Raw genomic sequence first — 24,187 nt, forward strand, 5'->3', positions numbered from 1 at the left:
ATGTGGCTGTCCAGTTTTCCCAGCACCATTTGTTAAAGAGACTTTCTTTTCTCCATTGTAGGCCCTCTGCTTCTTTGTCGAAGATTAGCTGTCCATAGATGTGTGGTTTTATCTCTGGGCTTTCAATCCTGTTCCATTGATCTGTGGACCTGTTTTTGTACCAGTACCATGCTGTTTTGATCACTGTAGCTTTGTAGTATGTTTTGAAATCGGGGATTGTGATTCCGCCGGCTTTGTTTTTCTTGCTCAGGATTGCTTTAGCAATTCGCAGTCTTTTGTTGCCCGATATGAATTTTAGGATTCTTTGTTCAATTTCTGTGAAGAATGTTCTTGGGATTCTGATTGGGATAGCATTGAATCTGTAGATTTCTTTAGGTAGTATGGACATTTTAACTATGTTTATTCTTCCAATCCATGTGCATGGAATGTCTTTCCATCTCTTTATGTCGTCGTCAATTTCTTTCAAGAAAGTCTTGTAGTTTTCATTGTATAGATCCTTCACTTCCTTGGTTAAGTTTATTTTAAGGTATTTTATTCTTTTTGTTGCGATTGTGAATGGGATTGAGTTCTTGAGTTCTTTTTCTGTTAGTTCATTGTTAGTGTATAGAAATGCTACTGATTTATGTATGTTGATTTTATACCCTGATACTTTGCTGTAGTTGTTGATTATTTCTAATAGTTTTTCTATGGATTCTTTGGGGTTTTCTATATATAAGATCATGTCGTCTGCAAACAGCAAGAGTTTTACTTCTCCGTTACCTATTTGGATTCCTTTTATTTCTTTTTCCTGCCGAATTGCTCTGGCCAACACCTCCAGAACTATGTTGAATAGGAGTGGTGAAAGTGGGCACCCTTGTCTTGTTCCTGTCCTCAGAGGGACGGCTTTCAATTTTTGTCCATTGAGTATGATGTTGGCTGTGGGTCTGTCATATATGGCCTTTATTATGTTGAGGTACTTTCCTTCTATACCCATTTTATTGAGGGTTTTTATCATAAATGGGTGTTGGATCTTGTCGAATGCTTTCTCTGCATCTATTGAGATGATCATGTGGTTTTTGTTTTTCATTTTGTTGATGTAGTGTATCACATTGATTGACTTGCGGATGTTGAACCATCCCTGTGTCCCTGGTATAAATCCCACTTGATCATGGTGTATAATCTTTTTGATGTATTGCTGTATTCGGTTTGCCAAAATTTTGTTGAGGATTTTTGCATCTATGTTCATCAGTGATATCGGCCTGTAGTTCTCCTTCTTTGTGTTGTCCTTGTCAGGTTTGGGGATCAGAGTGATGTTGGCTTCATAGAATGTGTTAGGGAGTACTCCATCTTTCTCAATTTTCTGGAACAGTTTGAGAAGAATAGGTATTAAGTCTTCTTTGAATGTTTGGTAGAATTCTCCAGAGAAGCCGTCTGGTCCTGGACTCTTATTTTTGGGGAGGTTTTTGATTACCGTTTCTATTTCCTTACTTGTGATTGGCCTATTCAGACTCTCCATTTCTTCCTGATTCAGTTTGGGGAGATTGTAGGAGTCTAGGAATTTGTCCATTTCTTCCAGGTTGTTCAATTTGTTGGCATATAGTTTTTCATAGTATTCTCTTATGATCCCTTGTATTTCATTGGTATCTGTTGTGATTTCTCCTCTCTCATTCCTAATTTTATTTATTTGCGATTTCTCTCTTCTTTTCTTGGTGAGTCTGGCTAAAGGTTTGTCGATTTTGTTAATTTTTTCGAAGAACCAACTCTTTGTTTCATTGATCCTTTCTATTGTCTTTTTTGTTTCATATATCGTTTATTTCTGCTCTTATTTTTATTATTTCCCTCTTTCTACTGACTCTGGGCTTTGTTTATTCTTCTTTTTCTAGTTCTGTTAGGTGTCGTTTGAGGTTGCTTATGTGAGCTTTTTCTTGTTTAGTGAGGTGAGCCTGTATTGCGATGAATTTCCCTCTTAGGACTGCTTTTGCTGCATCCCAAATCATTTGGTATGTCGTGTTCTCATTTTCATTTGTCTCCAGATAATATTTGATTTCTTCTTTAATTTCTTCAATGATCCATTGTTTGTTCAGAAGCGTGTTGTTTAGTCTCCACATTTTTGCACCCTTCTCTGCTTTTTTCTTGTAGTTGATTTCTAGTTTCATAGCGTTATGATCAGAAAAGATGCTTGATATTATTTCAACTCTCTTGTATTTATTGATGTTTGCTTTGTTTCCCAAAATATGGTCAAATCTTGAGAATGTTCCATGTGCACTTGAGAAGAATGTGTAACCTGCTGTTTTTGGATGAAGTGTTCTATATATATCTATTAAGTCCATCTGGTCTAAATTTTCATTTAATTCTATTATTTCCTTGTTGATTTTCTGTCTGGATGTTCTGTCCATTGGTGTTAATGGTGTGTTGAGGTCCCCTACTATTATTGTATTGTTGTTGATGTCTTCTTTTAGTTCTATTAAGAGTTGCTTTACAAATTTTGGTGCTCCTGTGTTGGGTGCATATATATTTATAAGTGTTATGTCTTCTTGGTGGAGAGTCCCTTTTATCATTATATACTGTCCCTCTTTGTCTTTCTTTATCTGTTTTGCTTTGAAGTCTACCTTGTCTGATATTAGTATAGCGACACCTGCTTTCTTTTGTTCATTATTAGCTTGGAGTATTGTTCTCCATCCCTTCACTCTGAGTCTGTGTTTGTCTTTGGGGCTGAGGTGTGTTTCCTGGAGGCAGCATGTTGTTGGGTCTTGTTTTTTGATCCAACCTGCCACTCTGTGTCTTTTGATTGGGGAGTTCAATCCATTTACATTTAGAGTGATTATTGAGATGTGGGGGCCTACCACTACCATTTTATGTCTTGTTTTCCGGTTTTCTTCCATTTCCTTTGTTTCTCGTCCCATGGTTTAATCTGTTCTGATGAAGAGCTGCTACTCTTTGTTGTTGTCCTTCTACTTATCTCCTCTGCTCTTGGTTTTGTAGCCCCTTTCCTTTTTTTGATTTTTCAGGAATGAGTGTTTTCCTGAGGATTTCCTGAAGAGGAGGTTTTGTGGCAATGAACTCCCTTAACTTTTGTTTATCTGGGAAAGTTTTTATTTCTCCATCGTATTTGAAGGATATTTTCGCTGGGTAGAGAATTCTCGGCTGTAGGTTTTGGTCCTTCAGATTTTTGAATATATCATTCCACTCTCTTCTAGCCTGTAAAGTTTCTGCTGAGAAATCTGCTGATAGCCTGATGGGGGTTCCTTTGTAGGTTAGTTTCTTTTGCCTGGCTGTCCTTAGTATTTTCTCCTTGTCGTTGACTTTTGCTAGCTTCACTACTATATGCCATGAGGTTGGTCTTCTTGCATTGATAAAGTTTGGAGATCTATTGGCTTCTGTCACCTGAAGATCCATCTCTCTCACCAGATTTGGGAAGTTCTCAGCCATTATTTCTTTGAATAGGCTTTCTGCCTCTTTCTCCTTCTCTTCTCCCTCTGGTATACCTATAATCCTTATGTTGCATCTCCTAATTGTGTCTGATAATTCTCGGTGAGTTTCTTCATTTCTTTTTAGTCTTACTTCTCTCTCCTCCTCTGCCTGCAGCATTTCTATATTGTCATCTTCCAAATTGCTAATTCTTTCCTCCATATTATCGGCCCTACTGTTCAGTGCATGTAGATTTTTCTTAATCTCCTCTATTGTGTTCTTCATTTCCAGTATTTCTGTTTGGTTCTTCTTTATTGTATCAAACTCTTTTGTGACATAGCTCCTGAACTCGTTGAGTTGTCTATCTGAATTCTCTCTTAATTCATTGAGTATTTTAATGATGGCTGTTTTGAAGTCATCATCATTTAGGTTACATATCTCATTTTCTTTGGGATTGTTTTCTGTGTATTTGTTATTTTCCTTCTGTTCTGGAGACTTAATGTATTTTTTCATATTGCTTGATGTTGTTGATTTGTGCCTCTGCATAGAGATAGAGTTTAGTTGCTCCTTCCACTTGTTTCTGCTGCTGTGGTGGGGGAGCAGCTGTTTATACTGCACCAACCAGGAACTCTATCCGCAGTTGCTAACCAGGCCTGGGCCCCTCCTTGTAGTCACAGTGGTCCTTTGGATTCCCTCTTCTGCCGTGGGGGCCGTCACAGGGGGGCTTCAGGCTGCTGGTGCCTACTGTTGCAGCCCACCTAGACGTGCTCCCTCCTTGGGGTCTGCAACGGTGTTATGGGCTTTTCCAGCGGCCAGGGGTAGGATCACTTATATTTGCTGCTCCGTCACTGTCGGCACTCACAAAATCTCACTTGTCCACTATGGGTCGCAGCAGAGCTATTGGCATCTTCTACAGTCTGTGGTTAGCTCACCTACCTATGCTACTTTTGTCCCGGGGTCTTCCAGCCTTGTGGCTGCTGGTTGGGTGCTCTCTACTAGTGCTGTGCAGAGGCTTTCCCTGAGGCTGCTGTGAGCCTGTAGGATTTCCCCCTAGGCTATGGAGCTGGGTCACTGGAACTCCACCCAGCCCCAGTCCTGTTCCCCAGGAACTCGGGGAGCCCTTTGCCCTGTCTGGAGGATAGCTGGAGATCCCGATTTCAGTGGTAGCTGGTCAGCTGCTGCCCTGCCTGATAGTCTCCTCTCCGGGACCCTACTGGTGTTGTGGATGCTGGGTGTGGCCCCTCCGCTAATAGCAGACAGAGAGTTTTGTCTGCTGCCCGGGCAGAACTCTGGAGCTTCCCCTCCGGGCTGCAGGGCCGGCCTCTGGAGCTCCCACCAGCCCCAGTCCTCTCCGAGATCTCTGGCAATCCCTTACCCCACGGGGCGGGCAACGGCAGCCAGGGGTCACCTCACCCTCTGGGACTCTCTCCGGGACTTTCCCAGAGTTGTGAATGCTGGGGGTAGCCCCTCCGCTAATGGCAGACAAAGAGTCTTGTCTCCTGCCCGGGCGGAACTCTGGAGCTTCCCCTCCAGGGCGTGGAGCCGGCCTCTGCAGCTTCACCCAGCCCCAGTCCTCTCTGAGCTCTGCCCCCGCAGGACAGCATCCCTAGCCCCATGGGGCGGGCAAGGGCAGCTGGGGGTCGCCTCGCCCTCCGGGGTTCTCTCCGGGACTTTCCCGGAGTTGTGAATGCTGGGCGTGGCCCCTCCGCTAATGGCAGACAGAGAGTTTTGTCTGCTGCCCGGGCGGAACTCTGGAGCATCCCCTCCGGGGCGTGGAGCCGGCCTCTGGAGCTTCACCCAGCCCCAGTCCTCTCCGAGATCTCCAGCAATCCCTAGCCCCACGGGGCAGGCAACGGCAGCTGGGGGTCACCTCTCCCTCCGGGACTCTCTCCGCGACTCTCCTGGAGCTGTGGATGCTGGGCGTGGCCCCTCCACTAATGGCAGACAGAGAGTTTTGTCTGCTGCCCGGGCGGAACTCTGGAGCTTCCCCTCTGGGGCACGGATCCGGCCTCTGCAGCTTCACCCAGCCCCAGTCCTCTCCGAGATCTCCGGCAAACCCTTTCCCCACCGTGCAGGCAGTGGCAGCCGGGGGGCCTCCGTACCCTCAGTGATTCTCTCTGGGACCCTCCAGGCGCCGTGAACACCAGGCAGGATCTCCCCGCCAATGGCGGGGAGAGACTCTCCCCAAGGGCTCAGGTGTGCAACTCCAGAGTTTCCCCTTGCGTTTAGGAGCAATTGCGGGGGGTTTAGGTAGGGTTCTGGTCACCTGTTTCCACCGTCGCTCCTCTGTTGTGTGCTCGCTCCTGCCCTAGGTGTGCGTTGATCCTCTGGGGGCGTCCGTTAGAAGAAAGCCGCTTGCAGGTACTAGGCTGTGCGGTCGGGGTCGGAGAGTTTTCACCTATCTCTACAACCTCCCAGAGGGAAGTCTGTCTGCCTTCCAATGTATAGTCGTGTGGGTCTCTCAGACGTCCAGAGATGCTATCTGGATATCCTTTGTTAAGCGATGAGTGTCCAAATAATTGTAGACTCGAAGGGGGAGAGACAAAGAGGACTACTCACGGCGCCATCTTGGATCCTCTCTCCTGTTATTTCAATTTTTTTAAATTTGTAGAGGCTTGCCTTGTTTCCCAACATATGGTCTATCCTTGAGAAGGTTCCGTGCGCACTTGAGAAGAATGTATATTCTGCTGTTTTTGGATGAAGTATTCTATATATGTCTATTAAGTCCAACTGTTTTAGCTTTTCATTTAGCTTCACTGTTTCTTTGTTGATTTTCTGTCTGGATGATCTGTCCATGGATGTGAGTGGGGTGTTGAGCTCCCCTACTATTATTGTGTTATTTTTCATATCTTCTTTTAGGTTTGTTAATAGTTGCTTTATGAACTTTGGTGCTCCTGTGTTGGGTGCATAGACATTTATAAGCGTTATTTCTTCTTGATGAAGTGTCCCTTTGATCATTATATATTGGCCCTCTATGTCTCTCTTTACCTGCCGTATCTTGAAGTCTGTTTTGTCTGATATAAGTATTGTGACACCTGCTTTCTTTTGTTTGCTATTTGCTTGGAGAATTGTCTGCCACCCCTTCACTCTGAGCCTGTGTTTGTCCTTGGAGGTGAGGTGTGTTTCCTGGAGGAAACAAATTGTTGGATCTTGTTCTTTAATTCATTTTGCCACTTTGTGTCTTTTTATTGGAGAGTTCGATCCGTTTACATTAAGGGTGAGTATTGATGCATGACGGCTTAATGCTGTCATTCTGTTGCTCGTTTTCCAGTTTTCCTGTGTTTCCTTTGTTTCTCGTCCTGTGTGTTTTAGCCTACCCATTGACTTCTGCAGTTTCTTATGCTGGGTTTCTTAGATTTTTCCTTATTTATGTTTTGTGTCTCTGTTCTGTTTTTTAGTTTAGTGGCTACTCTCAAGTTTGTATGCAGAATCTCGTGTATAACATAGTCCATTTTCTGGTGGTCTCTTACTTTCTTAGCCTAGACTGTTTGAGTCCCTTTCCTCCTCCCCTCCTAAATTATTATTTTCATCTCTTATTCCAACTTGTGTTGTGAGTTTGTGGTTAGAGTGATAAGATTGTCTTTGCTTTGGAGATTTCTTTCCCTTTATCCTAATGCTATAGTTGAATATTTGCTATCCTATTCAGATTCTATCTATTTGTCTCCCTACTCTGTGTTTTGTGACCCCTTATTCCCTTTTTTCTTTTTTCAGGTATGAGAGACTTCTTGAGGATTTCTTGTAGTGGAGGTCGTGTGACTACGAAGTCCCTTAGCTTTTGTTTGTCTGGAAAAGATTTAATTTCTCCCTCATATCTGAAGGGTATTTTTGCTGGATAGAGTCTTCTTGGCTGAAGATTTTTATCCTTTAAAGTTTTGAATATGCCACTGTAATCTCTCCTAGCTTGTAAGGTTTCTGTAGAGAAATCCGCTGAAAGTCTGATGGGGGTTCCTTTGTAGGTTATTTTCTTCTGCCTTGCTGCCCTGAGTATTCTTTCTTTGTCCTTCATTTTTGCCATTTTTACTACTATGTGCCTTGCAGTAGGTCTTTTTACATTGACAAATCTAGGAGTCTAAAAGCTTCCTCCACACACATTTCTGTCTCAATCCCTAGATTTGGGAAGTTCTCTTCTATTATTTCGTTGAGCACACTTTCTGCTCCATTTTCCTCTTCCACGCCCTCAGGAATTCCGATGATTCTTAAGTTGCATTTTCTCATTGAGTCAGCTATTTCTCTGAGATTTTCTTCAGTTTTTTTAATTCTTAGTTCTCTTTCTTCCTCTGTCTGGAGCCTTCAGCCTGTCTATCTTCAGTTATGCTAATTTTCTCCTCTATGGTGTCTACAAGGGCATTCAGGGAATCTGTATTCTATTTTATCTGATCCATTGTATTTTTCATCTGTAGTATTTCTAATTGATTCTTCTTTATAATTTGAATCTCTTTTGTGAAGTAACTCCAGAACTCGTTGACTTGTTTCTCTATATTTCCCTTTACCTCATTGAATATTTTGATGACAGCTATTTTGAACTCATCTTCACTTAGTTTACCTATTTCCAAGCCCTCAGGACCTACTTCTGTATTTGTATTGTTTTCCTTTTGGAGTGGAGCTTTTATAAATTGCTGGATGGTAGAGGAGCGATTTTTGCACATGATGCTATTATTTGGCTGCAGTTACAGCCTGTCGGCACTAGATGGGGGTCGAGAGCCACATGTTCTGAGCCGTCCGCCTTCTGCCGCAATGGTGGCACCCAGCATGGGTTGAGGGAGGAGGAGCACTTTCTGTTGCACGCTGACCTGGATTGGATCAGCTCTCGCTTTCTGGTCTCCCGGGCCCTGGCTTGCTGGGGTTCTCCTATGCGAAAGATTTCCCCTGTTAGAGGGTTTCTGCTTCTTGGGCAGTGGGAGTCTTGGATGATCCCCAGACGTGCGGCCCCTCCCCAGCTCCTTCCCACACCCGCAGCAGCGATCACAGTCTCTAAGGGTGGGAGAAAAGTTCTCTCCTACCCTGTTCCAGCTCCTCCAAGGGTGGCTCCAGCCTCTCCACCTTCCATCGTTTGGCTGCTGTGGGTCTATGACGATTTCTGTTATTAGGAATTTTTTTTTTGGTTGGAAAGCAGTTGCTCTTTTTAGTTGTAATTTGGAGGGGAGAGAGTCCTGGGTGAGCTCACGCTGCCATGTTGATGACGTCCCCGAAAATAGAGACAGTTTTATTTCTTCCTTTCTAATCCGTGTCAGTTTTATTCCCTTTTCTTGCTCTATTACAATGGCTAAAACTTTCAGCAGTATATTGAAAAAGAATAATAAGAGCATAAATCCTTGCCTTGTTTCTGGTCTTGGAAGGAAAGCATTTAGTCTTTCACCATTAAGTATAATGTAAGCTGGAGGTTTGTGTAGATGTTCTTTATCAAGTTGAAGAAATTACCCTCTATTCCTAGTTTGTTGAGGGTTTTTATATCATGATTGGGTGTTGAATTTTGTAAAAAATCTTTTTGTGTCAATTGATATGATCATATGATTTTTCTCCTTTAGTCTGTTGATATGGTAGATTACATGGGACTGATTTTCACCCCTGCATATCTAGAATAAATACCATTTGCCATGGTATATAATTCTTTTTACACATTGCTGTTTTGGTGTGCTAATATTTTGATGAGGATTTATGCATCTAAATTCATGAGAGATATTGGTCTGTAGTTTCCTTTTTTTTGTAATATCTTCATGTGGTTTTGGTGTCAGAGTACCAGTCCCATAAAATGAATTGGGATGTGTTCCTTCCTCTTCTATATTTTGGAATGGATTGTGTAAAATTAGTGACAATTCTGTTTTGTATGTTTGGTAAAATTCTCCAGTGAAACAATCTAGGCCTGGACACTTCTTTTCCAGGAGCTTTTAAATTACCAACTAAAGTTCTTTAATGGCTATGGGATTATTTGGGTTGTTTAATTCATCTTGATTTAGATAGTTTGTTGTTTTCCAGGACTTGGTCCATTTCTTCTAAGTTGTCAAATTTATGAGCATAAAGTTTTTTTTGTAGTAATTCCTTATTATCTTTTTAATGACTGCAATATCTGCAGTGATATATTCTGTTTCATTCCTGATGCTAGTGATTTTCATCTTTTCTTTTTTTATCTTTGTTAATCTTGTTAGAGCTTTATACATTTTATTGATTATTTGGAAGAACCAGCTTTCTTTGTTTCACTTATTTTCTCTATTATTTTCCTAGTTTTCAATTTCATTGATTTCTGCTGTTTACTATTTCCTCCCTTCTTCCTTCCTTTTAGTTTACTTTGTTCTTGTATTTTCTAGGCTCTTGAAGTAGAGCTTAGATTACTGATTTGAAAGATTTCCTCTTCCAATGTGTGCATTTAGTGCTACATTTCTCTCAGTGCTGTTTTAACTGTCTCATCAATTTTGATATGTTGCATTTTCATTTTTATTCAATTCTATGTATTTTTTTAATTCCATTTGAGACTTCCTCTTTGACCCAAGGATTATTCAGAAGTGTGTTGTTTAATTTCCAAGTGTTTGGAGATTTTCCTGTTGTCTTTCTGTTATTGATTTCTAGTTTGAGTCTGTGTTATGTAGACAAGACAAAGAAGACCTCTGTATATTACCCCCCAGCCAGGTTGTTTACTTCTTCACAGCAGGCTGAGACCATTAGCTCAACAGCCTGCTAGCACCAAACTAAAATTTGTACACATCCAATTGTTCTAGATATAGCCCAAATAAGCAGATTTTTAGCTATTTAGAGCCTGCCTGCTTTGCACACCCTATGAAACTGTGCCCAGCACATGCTAGCCACAGATAAGGTAAACCCAGGACATCAAAGCCCCAAGACTCTTGTGCCCTTCAGAGTTCTCTGACCCAGGCTGCTGAGTGAAATCACCTAGGCACATAATCCCCTCTCCAACATCCTACTCCCCCAGGAATTTCCTTGCTCTCCTCCCCTTCTAAGTGGTGGCCTCCATGCTGTAGCCTCTGGATGATCTCATACTATGATGGACTTCTCCCACATGCAAAGGTATCAGTGTCCCTCAAATAAAGCATGTGTGTGCTACTGCCACCTCATGGTCATATCTTTTTCCTTGATTAGCCCCCAAATCCCTTGAACCCACTATATTCCATTATGGTCAGAGAGCACAACTTCATATGGTTTTAATTAATTTAAATGTGCTCAACTTGGTTTTATGGTCCAGGATGTGGTCTATCTTGGAGAATGTTCCATGGGCACCTAAATACAACACGTATGCTGCTGTTGTTGGGTAGAGTGTTAATTAGATCCTGTTGGTTGATTATGTGGTTCAGGTCTTCTATATTCTTGCTGATTTTCTGTAGGGTAGCTCTACAAATTACTGAGAGTGGGTGTTGACATCCCCAAGTATAACTGTGGATTTTATTTCCTATTTCAGCTCTGTCAGATTTTGCCTCATATATTTTCAGACTTTGTTACTTTAGGATTATTATATCTTCCTCAGGGATTGATACTTTTATTATTATATAACATCTCTCTCTGTCTCTAGTAATTTTCTTTGTACTGAAATCTATCTAGTTTGTCTGATAGTAAAACAACCATTGCTGCATTTCATGATTAAATTTTGCATCGCATATGTTCTCCCATTCTTTTGCTTTTAACTTACCCACATCATTGTATTTGAAGTTAGTTTCTTGTAGACAGCACATTGTTGGATCATGTTTTTTATTCACACTGCCAATTCTTTTAAATGGTGTATTTAGACTATTTACATTTAAGGGAATTATTGACATGTTGGGGTTTAAGTCTGCCATTTTGTATTTGTTTTCTGTTAGTTTCCTCTACTTTTAATCCCTTTGTTTCTCTTTTCTTACTTTCCTGCAGGTTTTCTGAATATTTTTTAGGATTCCACATTGATTTATTTACAGTTTTTGAGTACACTGCTTTTTACAGTTTTCTTAGTGATTGTGCTAGGTATTACATTTACAGATCTTCCTCAACTTACAATGAGGTTATGTCCCAATAAACCCATTGAAATTTGGAAATATCCTAAGGTGGAACTGCAGTTAATACACCTAGCCCATTGATCATTAAAGTTGGCCGAGCCTACCTTAAACATGCTCAGAACTCTTACATTGACCTACAGTTGGGCAAAATCATCTAACACAAGCTTATTTTAAAATAAAGTGTTGAATAGCTCATGTAATTTATCAAATACTGTACTGAAAGTGAAAAACAGAATGGTTTTATGGGGACAGAATGATTGTAAGTGTACTGGTTGTTTGCCCTCATGATTGCATGGCTGACTAGGAGCAGTGGCTCACTACTGCTGCCTAGCATCACAACAGAGTATATTGTACTGCATATCACCAGCTCAGGAAAAAGTCAAAATTTAAAGTACAATTTCTACTGAATATGTATCACTTTCACACCATCATAAAGTAAAAAATTTCTAAGTTGAACCATTGTAAGTCAGGGGCCATCTGTACATAACTTATCACAATCTACTGGTATTGATATTTTACCTCTTCAAGTGAAGTTCAGAAATCTTACTTCCAGTTAGGCCTCATCACCCTTGTATTTTTTAAATGTAATTGTCTTAAGTATTTCCTCTACTTACATTGTGCATCACAGCAGATGGTGTTATAATCTCTGCTTCAACTTTCACATATTATTTAAAAACTTATGGGAAGAAGGATAGTCTATAATATTTACCCACTCTGATGTTCTTTTCTTTCTGTAGTTTCGAGCCTTCTTCTGCTATCATTTTCCTTCTTTTTAGAAGCCTTCCTTTAGCCATTCCTTAATGGTATTTGCTACCAACAAATTCTCTTAGTTTTCCTTTGTCTGAGAATATCTTCATTTCTTCTTCACTCCTGAAGGATACTTTTGCTAGGCACAGTTATTTTCTTCCAGTATTTGGAAAATGTTGTGCCACATCCTCTGGCTTCCATGATTTTAGATGATAAAATCACTGTCACTCAAATAGGTATTCCCCTACAGGTAATGCACGGTTTCTCTCTGGCTGCTTTTAAGATATTTTTTCCAGTTTTCAGAAGTGTAATGATGATGTGACTTGGTGTAGATTTCTCTGGGTTTATCTTCTTTTTCCTGAATCTATAGGCTTATGTTTTCCACCAAATTTGGAAACTTTTCAGCCATTATTTCTTCAAATATTTTTTCTCTCTTTCTTCTTCTTCTCCTTGTCTTCTCCTCCTTCTCCTTCTCATTCTCCCTCTCCTTCTCTCCCTCTCCTCTCCTTCTGAGACTATAATAATATGAATATTAACTCTTTTGTTATTGTTCCACAGGTCCCTGAAACTTCATTTTTTTTTTCATTCTATTTTATTTCTGTTGTTCCAGGTTGGGTAAATTCTACTGCTATTTCCTCAAGTTCACTGCTTCTTTCCTCTGTCATTTCCACTCCACTACTGAGCCCAATCAGTGAGGTTTTTATTTTGGTTACTTTCTTTTTCGTTCTATAACTCCCATTTAGTCTTTTTTATAACTCCTATTTCTCTTCTGATAATTTTTATTTTTTTCATTTGTTTCAAGAGAATTTATGAATTCTTGATGAAGCATTTTTACAGTGATTGCTTAAAATCCTTCTCAGATCATTTCAACATTTGTTTCATCTTGATGTTGGCATTGTTTTTTGTTTCATTTTTGTTTTTAAAGATTGGCATCTGAGCTAACAACTGTTGCCAATCTTCCTTTTTTTCCCCCTCCTTTCTTTTTCCTCCCCAAATCCCCCCCCAGCACATAGTTGTGTATTTTTAGTTGTGGGTCCTTCTAGTTGTGGCATGTGGGACGCCACCTCAATGTGGCTGGATGAGCAGTGCCATGTCCATGCCCAGGATCCAAACCAGCGAAACCCTGGGCCACTGAAGTAGAGCATGCAAACTTAACCACTCCGCCACAGGGCCGGCCCGGTGTTGGCATTGTTGATTATCTTTTCTCAATGATGATGTGGTTCTCCTGGTTCTTGTGATTTTCAATCATATCCTGGACACTTTGGATCTTATATTATGAGACTCCAATCCTTTAAAATATATATATTTTTTTAGCAGGCAGTCACCATGTTGAGATGTAGCAGGGGGGCCAGCCAGGTGGGTGTGCATGTTCAGCTTCTCACTAGGCTTCCCTGACCACTCCAGCAAAAGTAGGGCAATGACTCATATTGTCTTGTTGCAGACAGGTGGGATGGACATTGAGCTCCACCCCTGGTCCTGCTGACACCTTTGTAATGAAAGTGGGGCAGCCACTTGCACAACCTCTTGCCTCCAAGTGTGGGTGAAAGATCATCTCTCCATTAGGCCCCCTGACACAAGAGAATGAAGAGGGGGAAGCAGAGTGCCATGTAGCCTGCATCCTACCACCTAGCTTTGCCTCACTGATGCCAGGTGGAGGTGGAGGCTCAGATTTCCACTGGATCTTGCTGACACAGGGGGACGAGGAAGTCTAGTGGTGACAAAGACCACACTGCACAGCCTCATTAAATCTTGTTGCTACTAAGTGCAGATAGGGGCTCGGCTGGCTACTGGACCCAAGTGACACTACTCTGGTGTGAGAACCAGAGTGCTGCTTGCTTTTACTAGGCAGGGGATGAAAGATCACCTCTCAGCTTAGCCCCACTGACACTATCCTAGCAGAGGAATCAGAGCATTGCTTTGTTCTGCAGACTGAAGATGGAAGATCGGCTGCCTGCTTGGTGTCACTAACACCTAATGGGGCAATCAGAGTGCACCACCTGCTTCCCAGGGATGGGAGTGAGGGTGTGAAATAGAAGGTAAACGTCCTGCTTGCACCTACTGATACCATGTGTGGGGAGAGAAAGAGTGTGGTTCTTTCATTGGTGTTTGGCTAGAGCAGGGCATGTATTGTCAACACAATTTTCTGCTGTTAGCCCACCCCTTTCTGGGTCCCTTGGAAACAGGCTTTCTTTGCAGCTTTTTAGTCTGTGCTTGGTGGCAGCTTCTGGTTGGAGCCTCCTGCAACAACCCGTTCAAAATATACGGGAGCCGAGAAGGAAATTTAGAGAACTCACCTCCATGTTTTCCTCAAGTCCTGAGATCCCCAGGCAGCCTACCTTCTTCTTTCCATGTTTCAGAGACTTCCTATGCTTTCTTGTGTTATATGTACATTTTTTTAGTTGTAAGTGGGAGGACCTGGGAGAAATGGGGCTACTCCATCATGGCAGAACTGAGGTCTATTCATTTTAACATAAAACTTCTGAAGATTTGTAGGTTCCTTTAGCACTGCTATTTAATTGCTTCATGCTCTTATAGTAAGAATTTTGTACGTTAACAGCAGCAGTACCAGATTAATGATTTGTAAAGATAAATTGGGAATTAGAGGGAGTTCTCATCTTGATTCCTCCTCTGTTGGTATATATGAAGGCTGTCCTTTCTCCTCTTTCATTAGCCACTTTGCCTCACCCTAATGCCATGATAAATCTCTTTTTCCTTTATCCTCCACTGAGCTTTTCTTTTCTCCTCCTGCATATATTTTAAAGCGGTGAACTTTTGTATATAATTATATAAAATTCTGTGTGTGTGCATGTATTTCTAACAAAAAAGATACCCAATATTTGCAGGGTTTTAGCTGAATTGAATACTCCCTCCCCACTTTGGCTTTGATCGCCCCCAATCTAGATCATTGGGGGTCATGGCATGCAGTTCCTTACATCCACAGGGGGCCTTTGGCCTTGGCTGCAGGTGATCTTTGAGGGGGTGAGGAGTATAGTATACCTGGGAGTAGGGAAATATATTTAGAATATACTTATGAGCATCTGCCTAACACTACCACACAACACCTTTAGGGGGAAGTTGCAGAGCACTTGGTAGACAAAAACTATTAGTGGTAATAGCAATGCCAAAACCCACATGGCAAATAGACAAAATACAACATCTTTCGGGAGACTACTTTGCACCACTGTGCCACGTGCCAGACAGAGAAAGAGGAGTGCGATAAATACCTTGCCCCAATCTAGTAAAGGCTATGATCACGTAATCAGTTATAAAAGATGGGATATTGTTCTGGTAGTAATGTGCCAAATTACCTAAGTTAATATGGAGTCAAGCCCAATCTCAAGCCAGCTGTCAGATCATCTTTAACTGTCAGTGCTACTTCATCCATGCCTACTCTACTTTGTAAATTTATCTCCTCTAGAACAATTATGTTACTGTAATATAATAGTTTACTCCTCTACCTGCCTTTGAAGTCAAGAGCTGTGTATCCCCAGTGCCTGGTACATAGTAAGTACTCATTCAAAAAGTATTTGTCGAGCGCCTATGTTCCAGACACTGTTCCAGATGTGAGGAATACAAGATACACACTCCCAGCTCTCAAGATGCGTACATTCTGGTAGAGCAGATGGACAACTATGATCAAAGACCTTTGTACACCAGCATTTAGGAGACGGCTTGTACTTTGCTTAGAAGTCTCTAAGTGAGTCCCTTGGAGACCCTTGGGCTGCATATTTTTGATAAAATTTATCTTTGTCAAGATGTTTTGAGTTGGAGTAGACATAAAATCTCCATTTCTCTAGCTCATTGATCCTATCACAATATGAATTGCTTGCATGGTCCTGGGAATGCCACTGCTATGACAATTCAGTTCAATTCAACCAACACAATACAAATTCTATGCAAGGCACAGGAAAATATTTTACATATATTATCTCATTGAATCACCCCTTTTGGCTAAAGGCCTTTTATTACCCACATCTGGTAAGTGCAATCTTCACAGGATGCTTCCAAGGCACCCTGTGCATTCCTCTGGTATGGCTGTATTATAATTCCCTGTTTACTCCTCTGTCAGCTGCATTTACTCATATAAGGTTGGGAGGCAGGAGAAGTTGATTGATCATATGTGCTCTAGGGTCAAATCCCAACTCCCTTACTAACTGTGTGACCTTGTATAATTTATCCAACCTCACTGAGCCTCAGTTTCCTCATCTGCAGAATGTAAACAATAACAATGCCTACTTTGTTGTAAGGATTAAATAAAATAATGCACATAAAAAGCTTAATATGGTGCATTAACTATTAGCATGGTGCCTACTATATATAGCAGATATTCAATAAATGTTGCATAAATTAATCCCCATTTAACCTCCAGGTAATAGTGAAGAGACTGGTGCCAGAATCCAAGTCTTCCAATTCAAAATCTTGTACTCCTTCTATAACAACATAAGGCCTCGTAGATATTACACCATTTTTTTTCTAAATAAAAGTTCAGGCCAGTAATCAGATGGGATTTTTGTGCTATTTTTAGATTCATGATTCAGTCTGGAAGAAGTAGTTTGAATACCAAAACATCAAAATTTCCAGGACATTTTAATGCTTATTGCGACAACTGGACTGAATGTTAGAATCAGTAACGTCCTGGACAATTGAGATCTGTTATTAAAGTGCGGAAATTGCATGAGTCCAAGACGTGGTTATACAAAATTCTACTCTCTACAAAAAGAATATGAGCACGGGGTTCCGATGTCTTGGATGAAGGAGTCCGTTAGTCACTAAAATGACAAGGAAAAGCACCAACACTTCCTTCAGACCTTAGACTCTTCTCCCCGTGTGCGCGTGGCTCTTATCTACTGAGCAGACCAAAGTTTCCTTTTTCTCACCTTTCGTCTCAGTATTTCTTTCTTGCCCAATCTTCATCCCAAGCCACACAACCCTGTTCCATTTCTGAAATACTGCTGTTAGCCTAGCATGGCATTCAGACAATTGAATCTTGAACAATTAAAAATTTTGAAGGTGAAAAGAAAGGAATCCAATATAGCTAATTTCAAGCATTAATGGACAATTGGGATGAAGAGAATGGCTTACTTAAAATTGTTCGTATCACAAGAGGTGGACAGACACAGTCTATGATTTCTCGGTGTTATCGTGAGTTGCCTATTAAGCAATATCTATTGTGAGGGAGGTGGAAGTAAAGAATTAAATTGTATAGCCTGCTAAAGTTAATGCTATATTTATATTGCTTTATAATAATTTATAAATTTTTTTAAACGGTGAAAAATATATAATAAAATTGATTTATAATAAATTTATAAATTCATAGTAATAAAGTATATGCTTTCCTGATGACAGAATACTCAGTAAATATTAATTCAAAACAATGTAAAATGTTAACAATGGTTTTATTTTTGGTGAGGAAGATCGGCCCTGAGCTAACATCTGTTGCCAATCTTCCTCTTTTTGCTTGAGGAATATCGTCCCTGAGCTTGCATCTGTGCCAATCTTCCTTTATTTTGTATGTGGGACGCTATTGCAGCATGGCTTGAGGAACAGTGTGTAGGTCTACACCTGGGATCCGAACCTGTGAACCCTGGGCCATGAAAGTGGAGTGCATGGACTTAACTACTATGCCACTGGGCCAGCCCCTTAACAATAGTTTTTAAAGGATATATCAATTTACTTACTGATTTTCCTTTTCTATTTGAATTTTTCCATCCATAGTCCGTATCTTTCATGAACGCATCTAAAAATGAACGTGAAAAATGATTTTATAAATAAGTTGGCACTTGTGGCACTGACATGCATGTTCTATAGACATGTCTCTAACTAGCGATCGTGGAGCCTAGCAGCTAAGAGCACAGGCTCTGGAGCCAGACTGCTTGGACTCAAACAGCCTCTGCAAGTAACCACTCAGCTAACTTCACACAAAGTGTCTCGCCTCCCTTTGTCTGTTTCCTCACCTGTCAAAGGACGAAAGATCCTCCCTCCTAGGGTTGTGGTGTGATCTGTGTCTGCAACACCCTGAGCACCAAATGAATGCAAATTTTGTTGTCATTGTTCCCATGACTACTACTTCCTTTGCTCTGCTCCTGACACACGGCACCCTTGGGTCTGTCACCTAATAAATCCAATTACTATTTTCAGTTGTATCGTTAAAATGCATATATGAAGTGATTAAAATTAAATGTCATCATGCTCTGTACTTTTATGTGCATAAAGGATTGTCTTTTAGTCATATTATAGTCAATGTTTGTATTGAGCACTTCTGCTTTTCTGGCTCAAAATGCCAGTTCAAAAAGTAAAGTAAAACCTAAAAAAAAAATATCTCATCTTTGCACTCTTGGTGGTTCTGAATGTTTTTGTTGCTGTTAAAGATTATGCACATTATTCAAAGCTGTGCTTGACTGGGTGTTAAAAGACTGCTTTGCTCATCCTTCTTGCACCTCAGGTTAGCCTGCCCTCCAGCAGTCAGTTGGGTAATCATCCATCACACGTTTGCTGTACATACCCAACTCTGGAAAGCTGTGCGGATAGACAATCTATGTTCTAGGTACCTTTCATGAATAATTCTGTATTTCCTGAAGAATTCAATTATGACCCTACAGAGGATTCTTATGTAATAAACTAAAAGAATTGATAAAGTATGGAGTGGAAGAATCATGGTCTTCAATGAATCGTGGTGCTAGGCTGGAATATATGTGCATAAATGTCAGGAGTCAGGGGGTTTCTATGAAAGGAGCTTCAAAACAACCGGGCGAGGCACATGCCACTAGTTTGCTTACAGGTAAAGGTAATTCAAGGAATTCAACAAAAATGCTATATGAGCCCCACTAAACAAACTCTAATGTACTGCATTTTTTAAAACATATCTATAAAAGTATTGGGTTAATTACATAAGACTGGTCTGCACGAGTAAACTGAAAAATATAATGCAATGTATAACAAACCATTTAAAATATATATTTAGAAATCTTAAATAGCTTTTTAAAAAGGCTCTGTTCAGATATAAATTTAGGAATATAGATTTTTAGAAAAATAGGAAACCTAACAGTCTTAAAACCATCTCTCTCTCATTTTAAAAATAAAAACCCAGAAAAGTTAATTACCTGCCCAAGAGCAAGGTAGGAGTGAGTAATAAGATAATATGCCCTGTTTTCCCCTTTAAGCATTTACTTTTTTTTTTTTTAAGATATGCCATAGGGGTTCCTTCCAATTTTGTATTTGATTTGACACTGCCTATAAGGCTCTTCACTCTTCATTGGAGACTGGACTGCTGGGTTGTTTCAGACTCTTTTTACAGAATGTTCAAATTCTTCAGCCTTTCCAAGACCTCAGCTGCCTCATCTGTAAAACTATAATAGTGTCAACCTCAAAGGGTTGTATGAACATTAAGTGAATTAATGTTTGTGAAGTATTCACAAAGTTACGAAGATTAAATAAGGCAACTCCAAGGAAGTATTGAAATATTTATTCTTAGTATCTAGTTCCACTCTTTCATTTTTAAAATGGGAAAATTGAAGCTTTTGTATGACAAATGACTTCCTAAGTTCACAGAGCTAGTTAGTGGCAAGGCAGGTGTAAGATCCAGTTTATTCCCTCATTAACATTTTCTATTACTTGATAGAATATTTCCCCTATTTGAGGAATAGTTGGAAATAATAGAATAAGGAGCTTGCTTGCTGTTCTATCAGATTTATTTTAAAAGTCCTTCTATGGTTAGAAGAATTCACAGGATATTAGAATGAAAGTTTCGCAGGAATCACATTATGGTTCCCAAGTATCCCAATCTCCCGAGATGTCTTATTACTCCTTAATGTTATTCCAAAGGGTCACTTTTTCTTCTAGAACAAATAATAATTTAGGTGTACTTTAAATTTTTCCTGACACTTAAAGTATAAGTTCCTGAAAGTGACCCCCCCCCATTTTCCAGAAGAGCCTCATGCACTGCCATATATGATCTTAGAACTGTTATTATTATATAGAACAGATGTGTAAACACATATGCGTATGTATAAATACAAGAAACATATATGGTTAAAGCATTAACTTCTAATCATTTGCATTTTGCCACATCCAACTATTCAAGACAAACCAAATTTCCCTTTTAGGGACTTTGTTCTAAAAATATACTTCTCAATGACACCTCATCTGATACTTTTCCCCATAAGTCCTTAATTGGAAAACACTCTCCACAACCCAGGGATGCCCGTATGTTGCAAAGAAGTGTGCTTGCTTGCATCTTCCCTGTCAAGTGTCCTAGCTATGTTCCTATTTTCTCTTCATTTTGATTAGATTACTGTGGTCTCCTCTGGATGGATATTCAGTCACTATACAGTTATCACTATCCCAATTGTTAAACAGTAAAACACTTCCGTACTACAGGCATATCATGGAGCTATTGCAGGTTCAGTTCCAGACCACCACAGTGAAGCAAGGATCACAATAAAGTGAGTCACATAAATTTTTTGGTTTCCCAGAACATATAAAAGTTGTGTTTGCACTATACTGTAGTTTATTAAGTGTGCAACAGCACTATGTCTAAATAAACAGTGTCCATGCATTAATAAAAAATTAAGTGAGCAGAAGCTGTTGGAAAAATGAGGCCAATAGACTTGCTCAACACAGGGTTGCAACAAAACTTCAATTTGTAAAAAATGCAATTATCTGTGAAGTGCAATAAAGTGAAGCAAGATAAAATGAGGTACACCTGTAATTTGTAAAAGGTTGCTGCCTCAAGAGGTTCAAATGCCCACCTTACATTCATGGCCCTGGCTACCTTGATTCCATTAGGAATCTCTTGTTTCCTTTAACCCCAACATGGGACAGCAGGGGGCCTCCAGAGCTCTGACCCAACAGTATTGTCTGATCTGGTGGTTCCATGCTCGTGCTGTACTGGCGGTTAAGTATTTTGACTATCACCTTTGGGTTTACTGATATGTTGAATGTGTATTCATAATGATATTAATGAACAACTCCTTGTATTAGAAAAACCTCTTCACTACATAGATCTACAGGGTAGCCAAAATGTTTGTAAACACAGAGAAACATAATAAATAGTTCCATAATATTGTATTATAATACATGTAAAATAAATATTTTCTAAGATTTTAAGGCCACCTGTATTTTGCTTTGCTTGATTTCCCACTAATATTCTAATTCCATAGGTTTTTCATGCCAGTAATCACAAAACATCATAGTGTAATTTACGTTTTGAAGAAAAGTCTTGATAATTATTTTATATAAGTTCATCTCCAATTTCACTGAATATTTAAAAATTACAAGAATATATATACAAATAATAACTTACTTATATAATTAGGGAGATTTAAATTTTCATTCATAGTTCTAAAGGAACCAGGTGGACTCTGAAATAAAAATAGACCAGAGAAAGTGAATACAAAAAATCATTAAATATCAATATGATTTTTAAGCTTAGCATTATTGATGGCTATAAATAATAATAAAATGAGATCCAGTGTTACCATTTGGCTTTATCTTATATAAGGAAAAGAATTCATTTACAATTTAACCAGTGCAACTGTAGATGGTGAGAAAACACACATGGCTGAAACATTGTATTAGAAGTTTGCTGAGGTAGGAAAAGGAAAGCATTAAAAAAACAAACCCACGATATTACTTTATATATCACTGACGTCTTCTCAATCTCTCTAAGTCCCCAGAAATAAAAGTAATAACTTAAAAGATAAAATAAAAATAAGATTAATATCAAAGGAAGCATATATCAAAAGAGAAGGGAGAAGTGACATCATGGAAAATGGTGGAGTAGGGTGCTCAAAGACTTGGTCCCTCCACTGAAACAATATAAACTGCCAAAGACTGACAGATGAACTTTTGCAAGCTCCAGAATCTAATACAAAACTTAGAGCAACCAGAGGACTAGTTAATGAAGAAAAGGACAGCTAAATTTTGGTGTTTTAAGAAATCTGTCAGGTCACTAGCCGGCCACTGAGATAAATGAAGAGAGACTTCAGCAACTGAGTACAAATGACAAGGAACACAGTCTTTGAAAAAATAGTTTGGATAAGTCACTAAAGAAATAGATGACTGCAGCCCTCAAAAATCAACAACAATAACTCCTGGAGAAGGAGGAGAATCTAATATCCAGAGTTACATTATAATATTTAAAATGCCCAATTTCCAACAAAAAATTACAAGGCATACAAAGAAACAGGAAATATGGCCCATTCATAGGAAAAAACTTAATTGATAGAAACCCCTGAGGAAACCCAGACACTGGACCTAGCAGACAAAGATTTCAAAAAAACTTTCTTAAATATGTTCAAAGAGCTAAAAGGAACCACGGACAAAGAATTAAAGGAAACCAAGGAGGTATGAACAAAATGTAAATAAAGAGAGAAATTATAAAAAGGAGCCAAATAGAAATTCTGGATCAGAAAATACAATGACTAATATTAAAAAAAAATCACTTGAGGAGTTCAAGAGCATATTGAAGCAGATGGAACACAGAATCACTGAATTGAAGATAGGACATTGAAATTATCCAGTCTGAGGAGCAGAAAGAAAAAAGAATGAAGAAAAAGGAACAGAGCATAGAGCATCTGGAGGACAAACATCAAGGGTGTCAACACACACATTATGGGAGTCACAGAAGAAGAGAAAGGGTCAGAAAGAGTATTTGAAGAAATAATGGCCAATACTTCCCAATTTAATTAGAGGCATGAATATACAAATCCAAAAAGTTCAACAAACGATGAGGAGGATAAACTCAAAGAGATATACACAAAGACATATTACAATCAAACTCCCAAAAGACAAAGACAAAGAGAGAACTTGAAAGCAGCAAGGAAGAAGTGACTCATTATGTACAAAAGTTCTTCAATAAAATTAATGGCCAATTTCTCATCAGAAACCATGTAAGTCAGTAGACAGTGGAATGACATACAAACTTGCACTGCATAACTACGTTTTGGTCAATGATGGACAACCTATACGACAGTGGTCCCATAAGTACCATATAGCCTAGATGTGTAGTAGGCTATACCATCTAAGTTTTTGTAAGTACACTCTATTATGTTTGGACAACAACGAAATTGCCTAACAATGCACTTCTCAGAATGTATCGCATTGTTAAGCAATGCATGATTGTATTTAAGTTGCTGAAGGAAAAAACTGTCAACAAAGAATTCCATAACAAGCAAAACTATCCTTCAAAAATGAAGAAGAATTAAGACATTCCTGGATCAACAAAAGCTAGGGGAATTTGTCACTAGTATTTCTGCTTTACAAGAAATGCTAAGGGACTCTTTCAGGCTAAAGGAAAGGACACTAGATAGTAACTCAAACCCATAGCAACACAGAACTCTGGAAAAGGTAATAATGTAGGTAAACATAAAAGCCAGTATTATTGCACCTTTGGTTGGTAACTGTTTTTATTTCCCACATGATTTTAAAACATATTTTTATTGAAATATAATTGACATATAAAATTTTACAGTTTTAGGTATACAACATAATGATTTGACATATATATATATATATATATATATATATATATATATATATATATATTGCAGAATGATTACCACAATAAGTTTAATTAACATCCATCACATACAGTTGCAATTTTCTTGTGATGAGAACTTTTAAGATTTACTCTCTTAGCAACTTTCAAATATCAATACAGTATTAACTATAGTCACCACGCTGTACATTACATCCCCAACACTTGTTTATCTTATAACTGGAAATCTGTACCTTTTAACCACCTTCACCCATTTTTCCCACCCCCAAACCCCACCTCAGGCAAACACCAATCAGTTCTCTGTATATATGAGGGTTGTTGTTTTTTTTTAAGATTCCACACATAAATGAAGTCACAAAGCATTTTTCTTTCTCTGTCTGACTTATTTCACTTAGCATCATGCCCTCAATATCCATCTATGCTGTTGCAAATGGCAGGATTTCCTTCTTTTTATGGCTGAATAATATTCCATTGTGGATATATACCACATTTTACTTATCCATTCATCCATCAATAGACACTTAGGTTGTTTCCATGTCTTGGCTGCTGTAAATAATGCTGCAATGAACATGGAGATCCAAGC

The 24,187-nt window shown here is 39.3% G+C and overlaps 1 protein-coding gene across 44 annotated transcripts in view; it reads right to left on the bottom strand.

Moving 5' to 3' along the window:
* The window catches only part of C2CD6 (C2 calcium dependent domain containing 6), a 168,472-nt gene that overhangs the window by 36,036 nt on the left and 108,249 nt on the right, over positions 1 to 24,187 (bottom strand). For all 44 annotated transcript variants that reach the window (XM_070580687.1, XM_070580664.1, XM_070580663.1 and 41 more), the window contains 2 exons: positions 21,409 to 21,466; positions 17,786 to 17,844 (listed from right to left, as the gene is read on the bottom strand). In XM_070580687.1, coding sequence (XP_070436788.1) covers positions 17,786 to 17,844; positions 21,409 to 21,466 — 117 coding nt within the window. The remainder of the gene's footprint in view (positions 1 to 17,785; positions 17,845 to 21,408; positions 21,467 to 24,187) is intronic.

Source organism: Equus przewalskii, chromosome 17, assembly GCF_037783145.1.
Source record: "Equus przewalskii isolate Varuska chromosome 17, EquPr2, whole genome shotgun sequence".
NCBI lineage: Eukaryota > Metazoa > Chordata > Mammalia > Perissodactyla > Equidae > Equus > Equus przewalskii.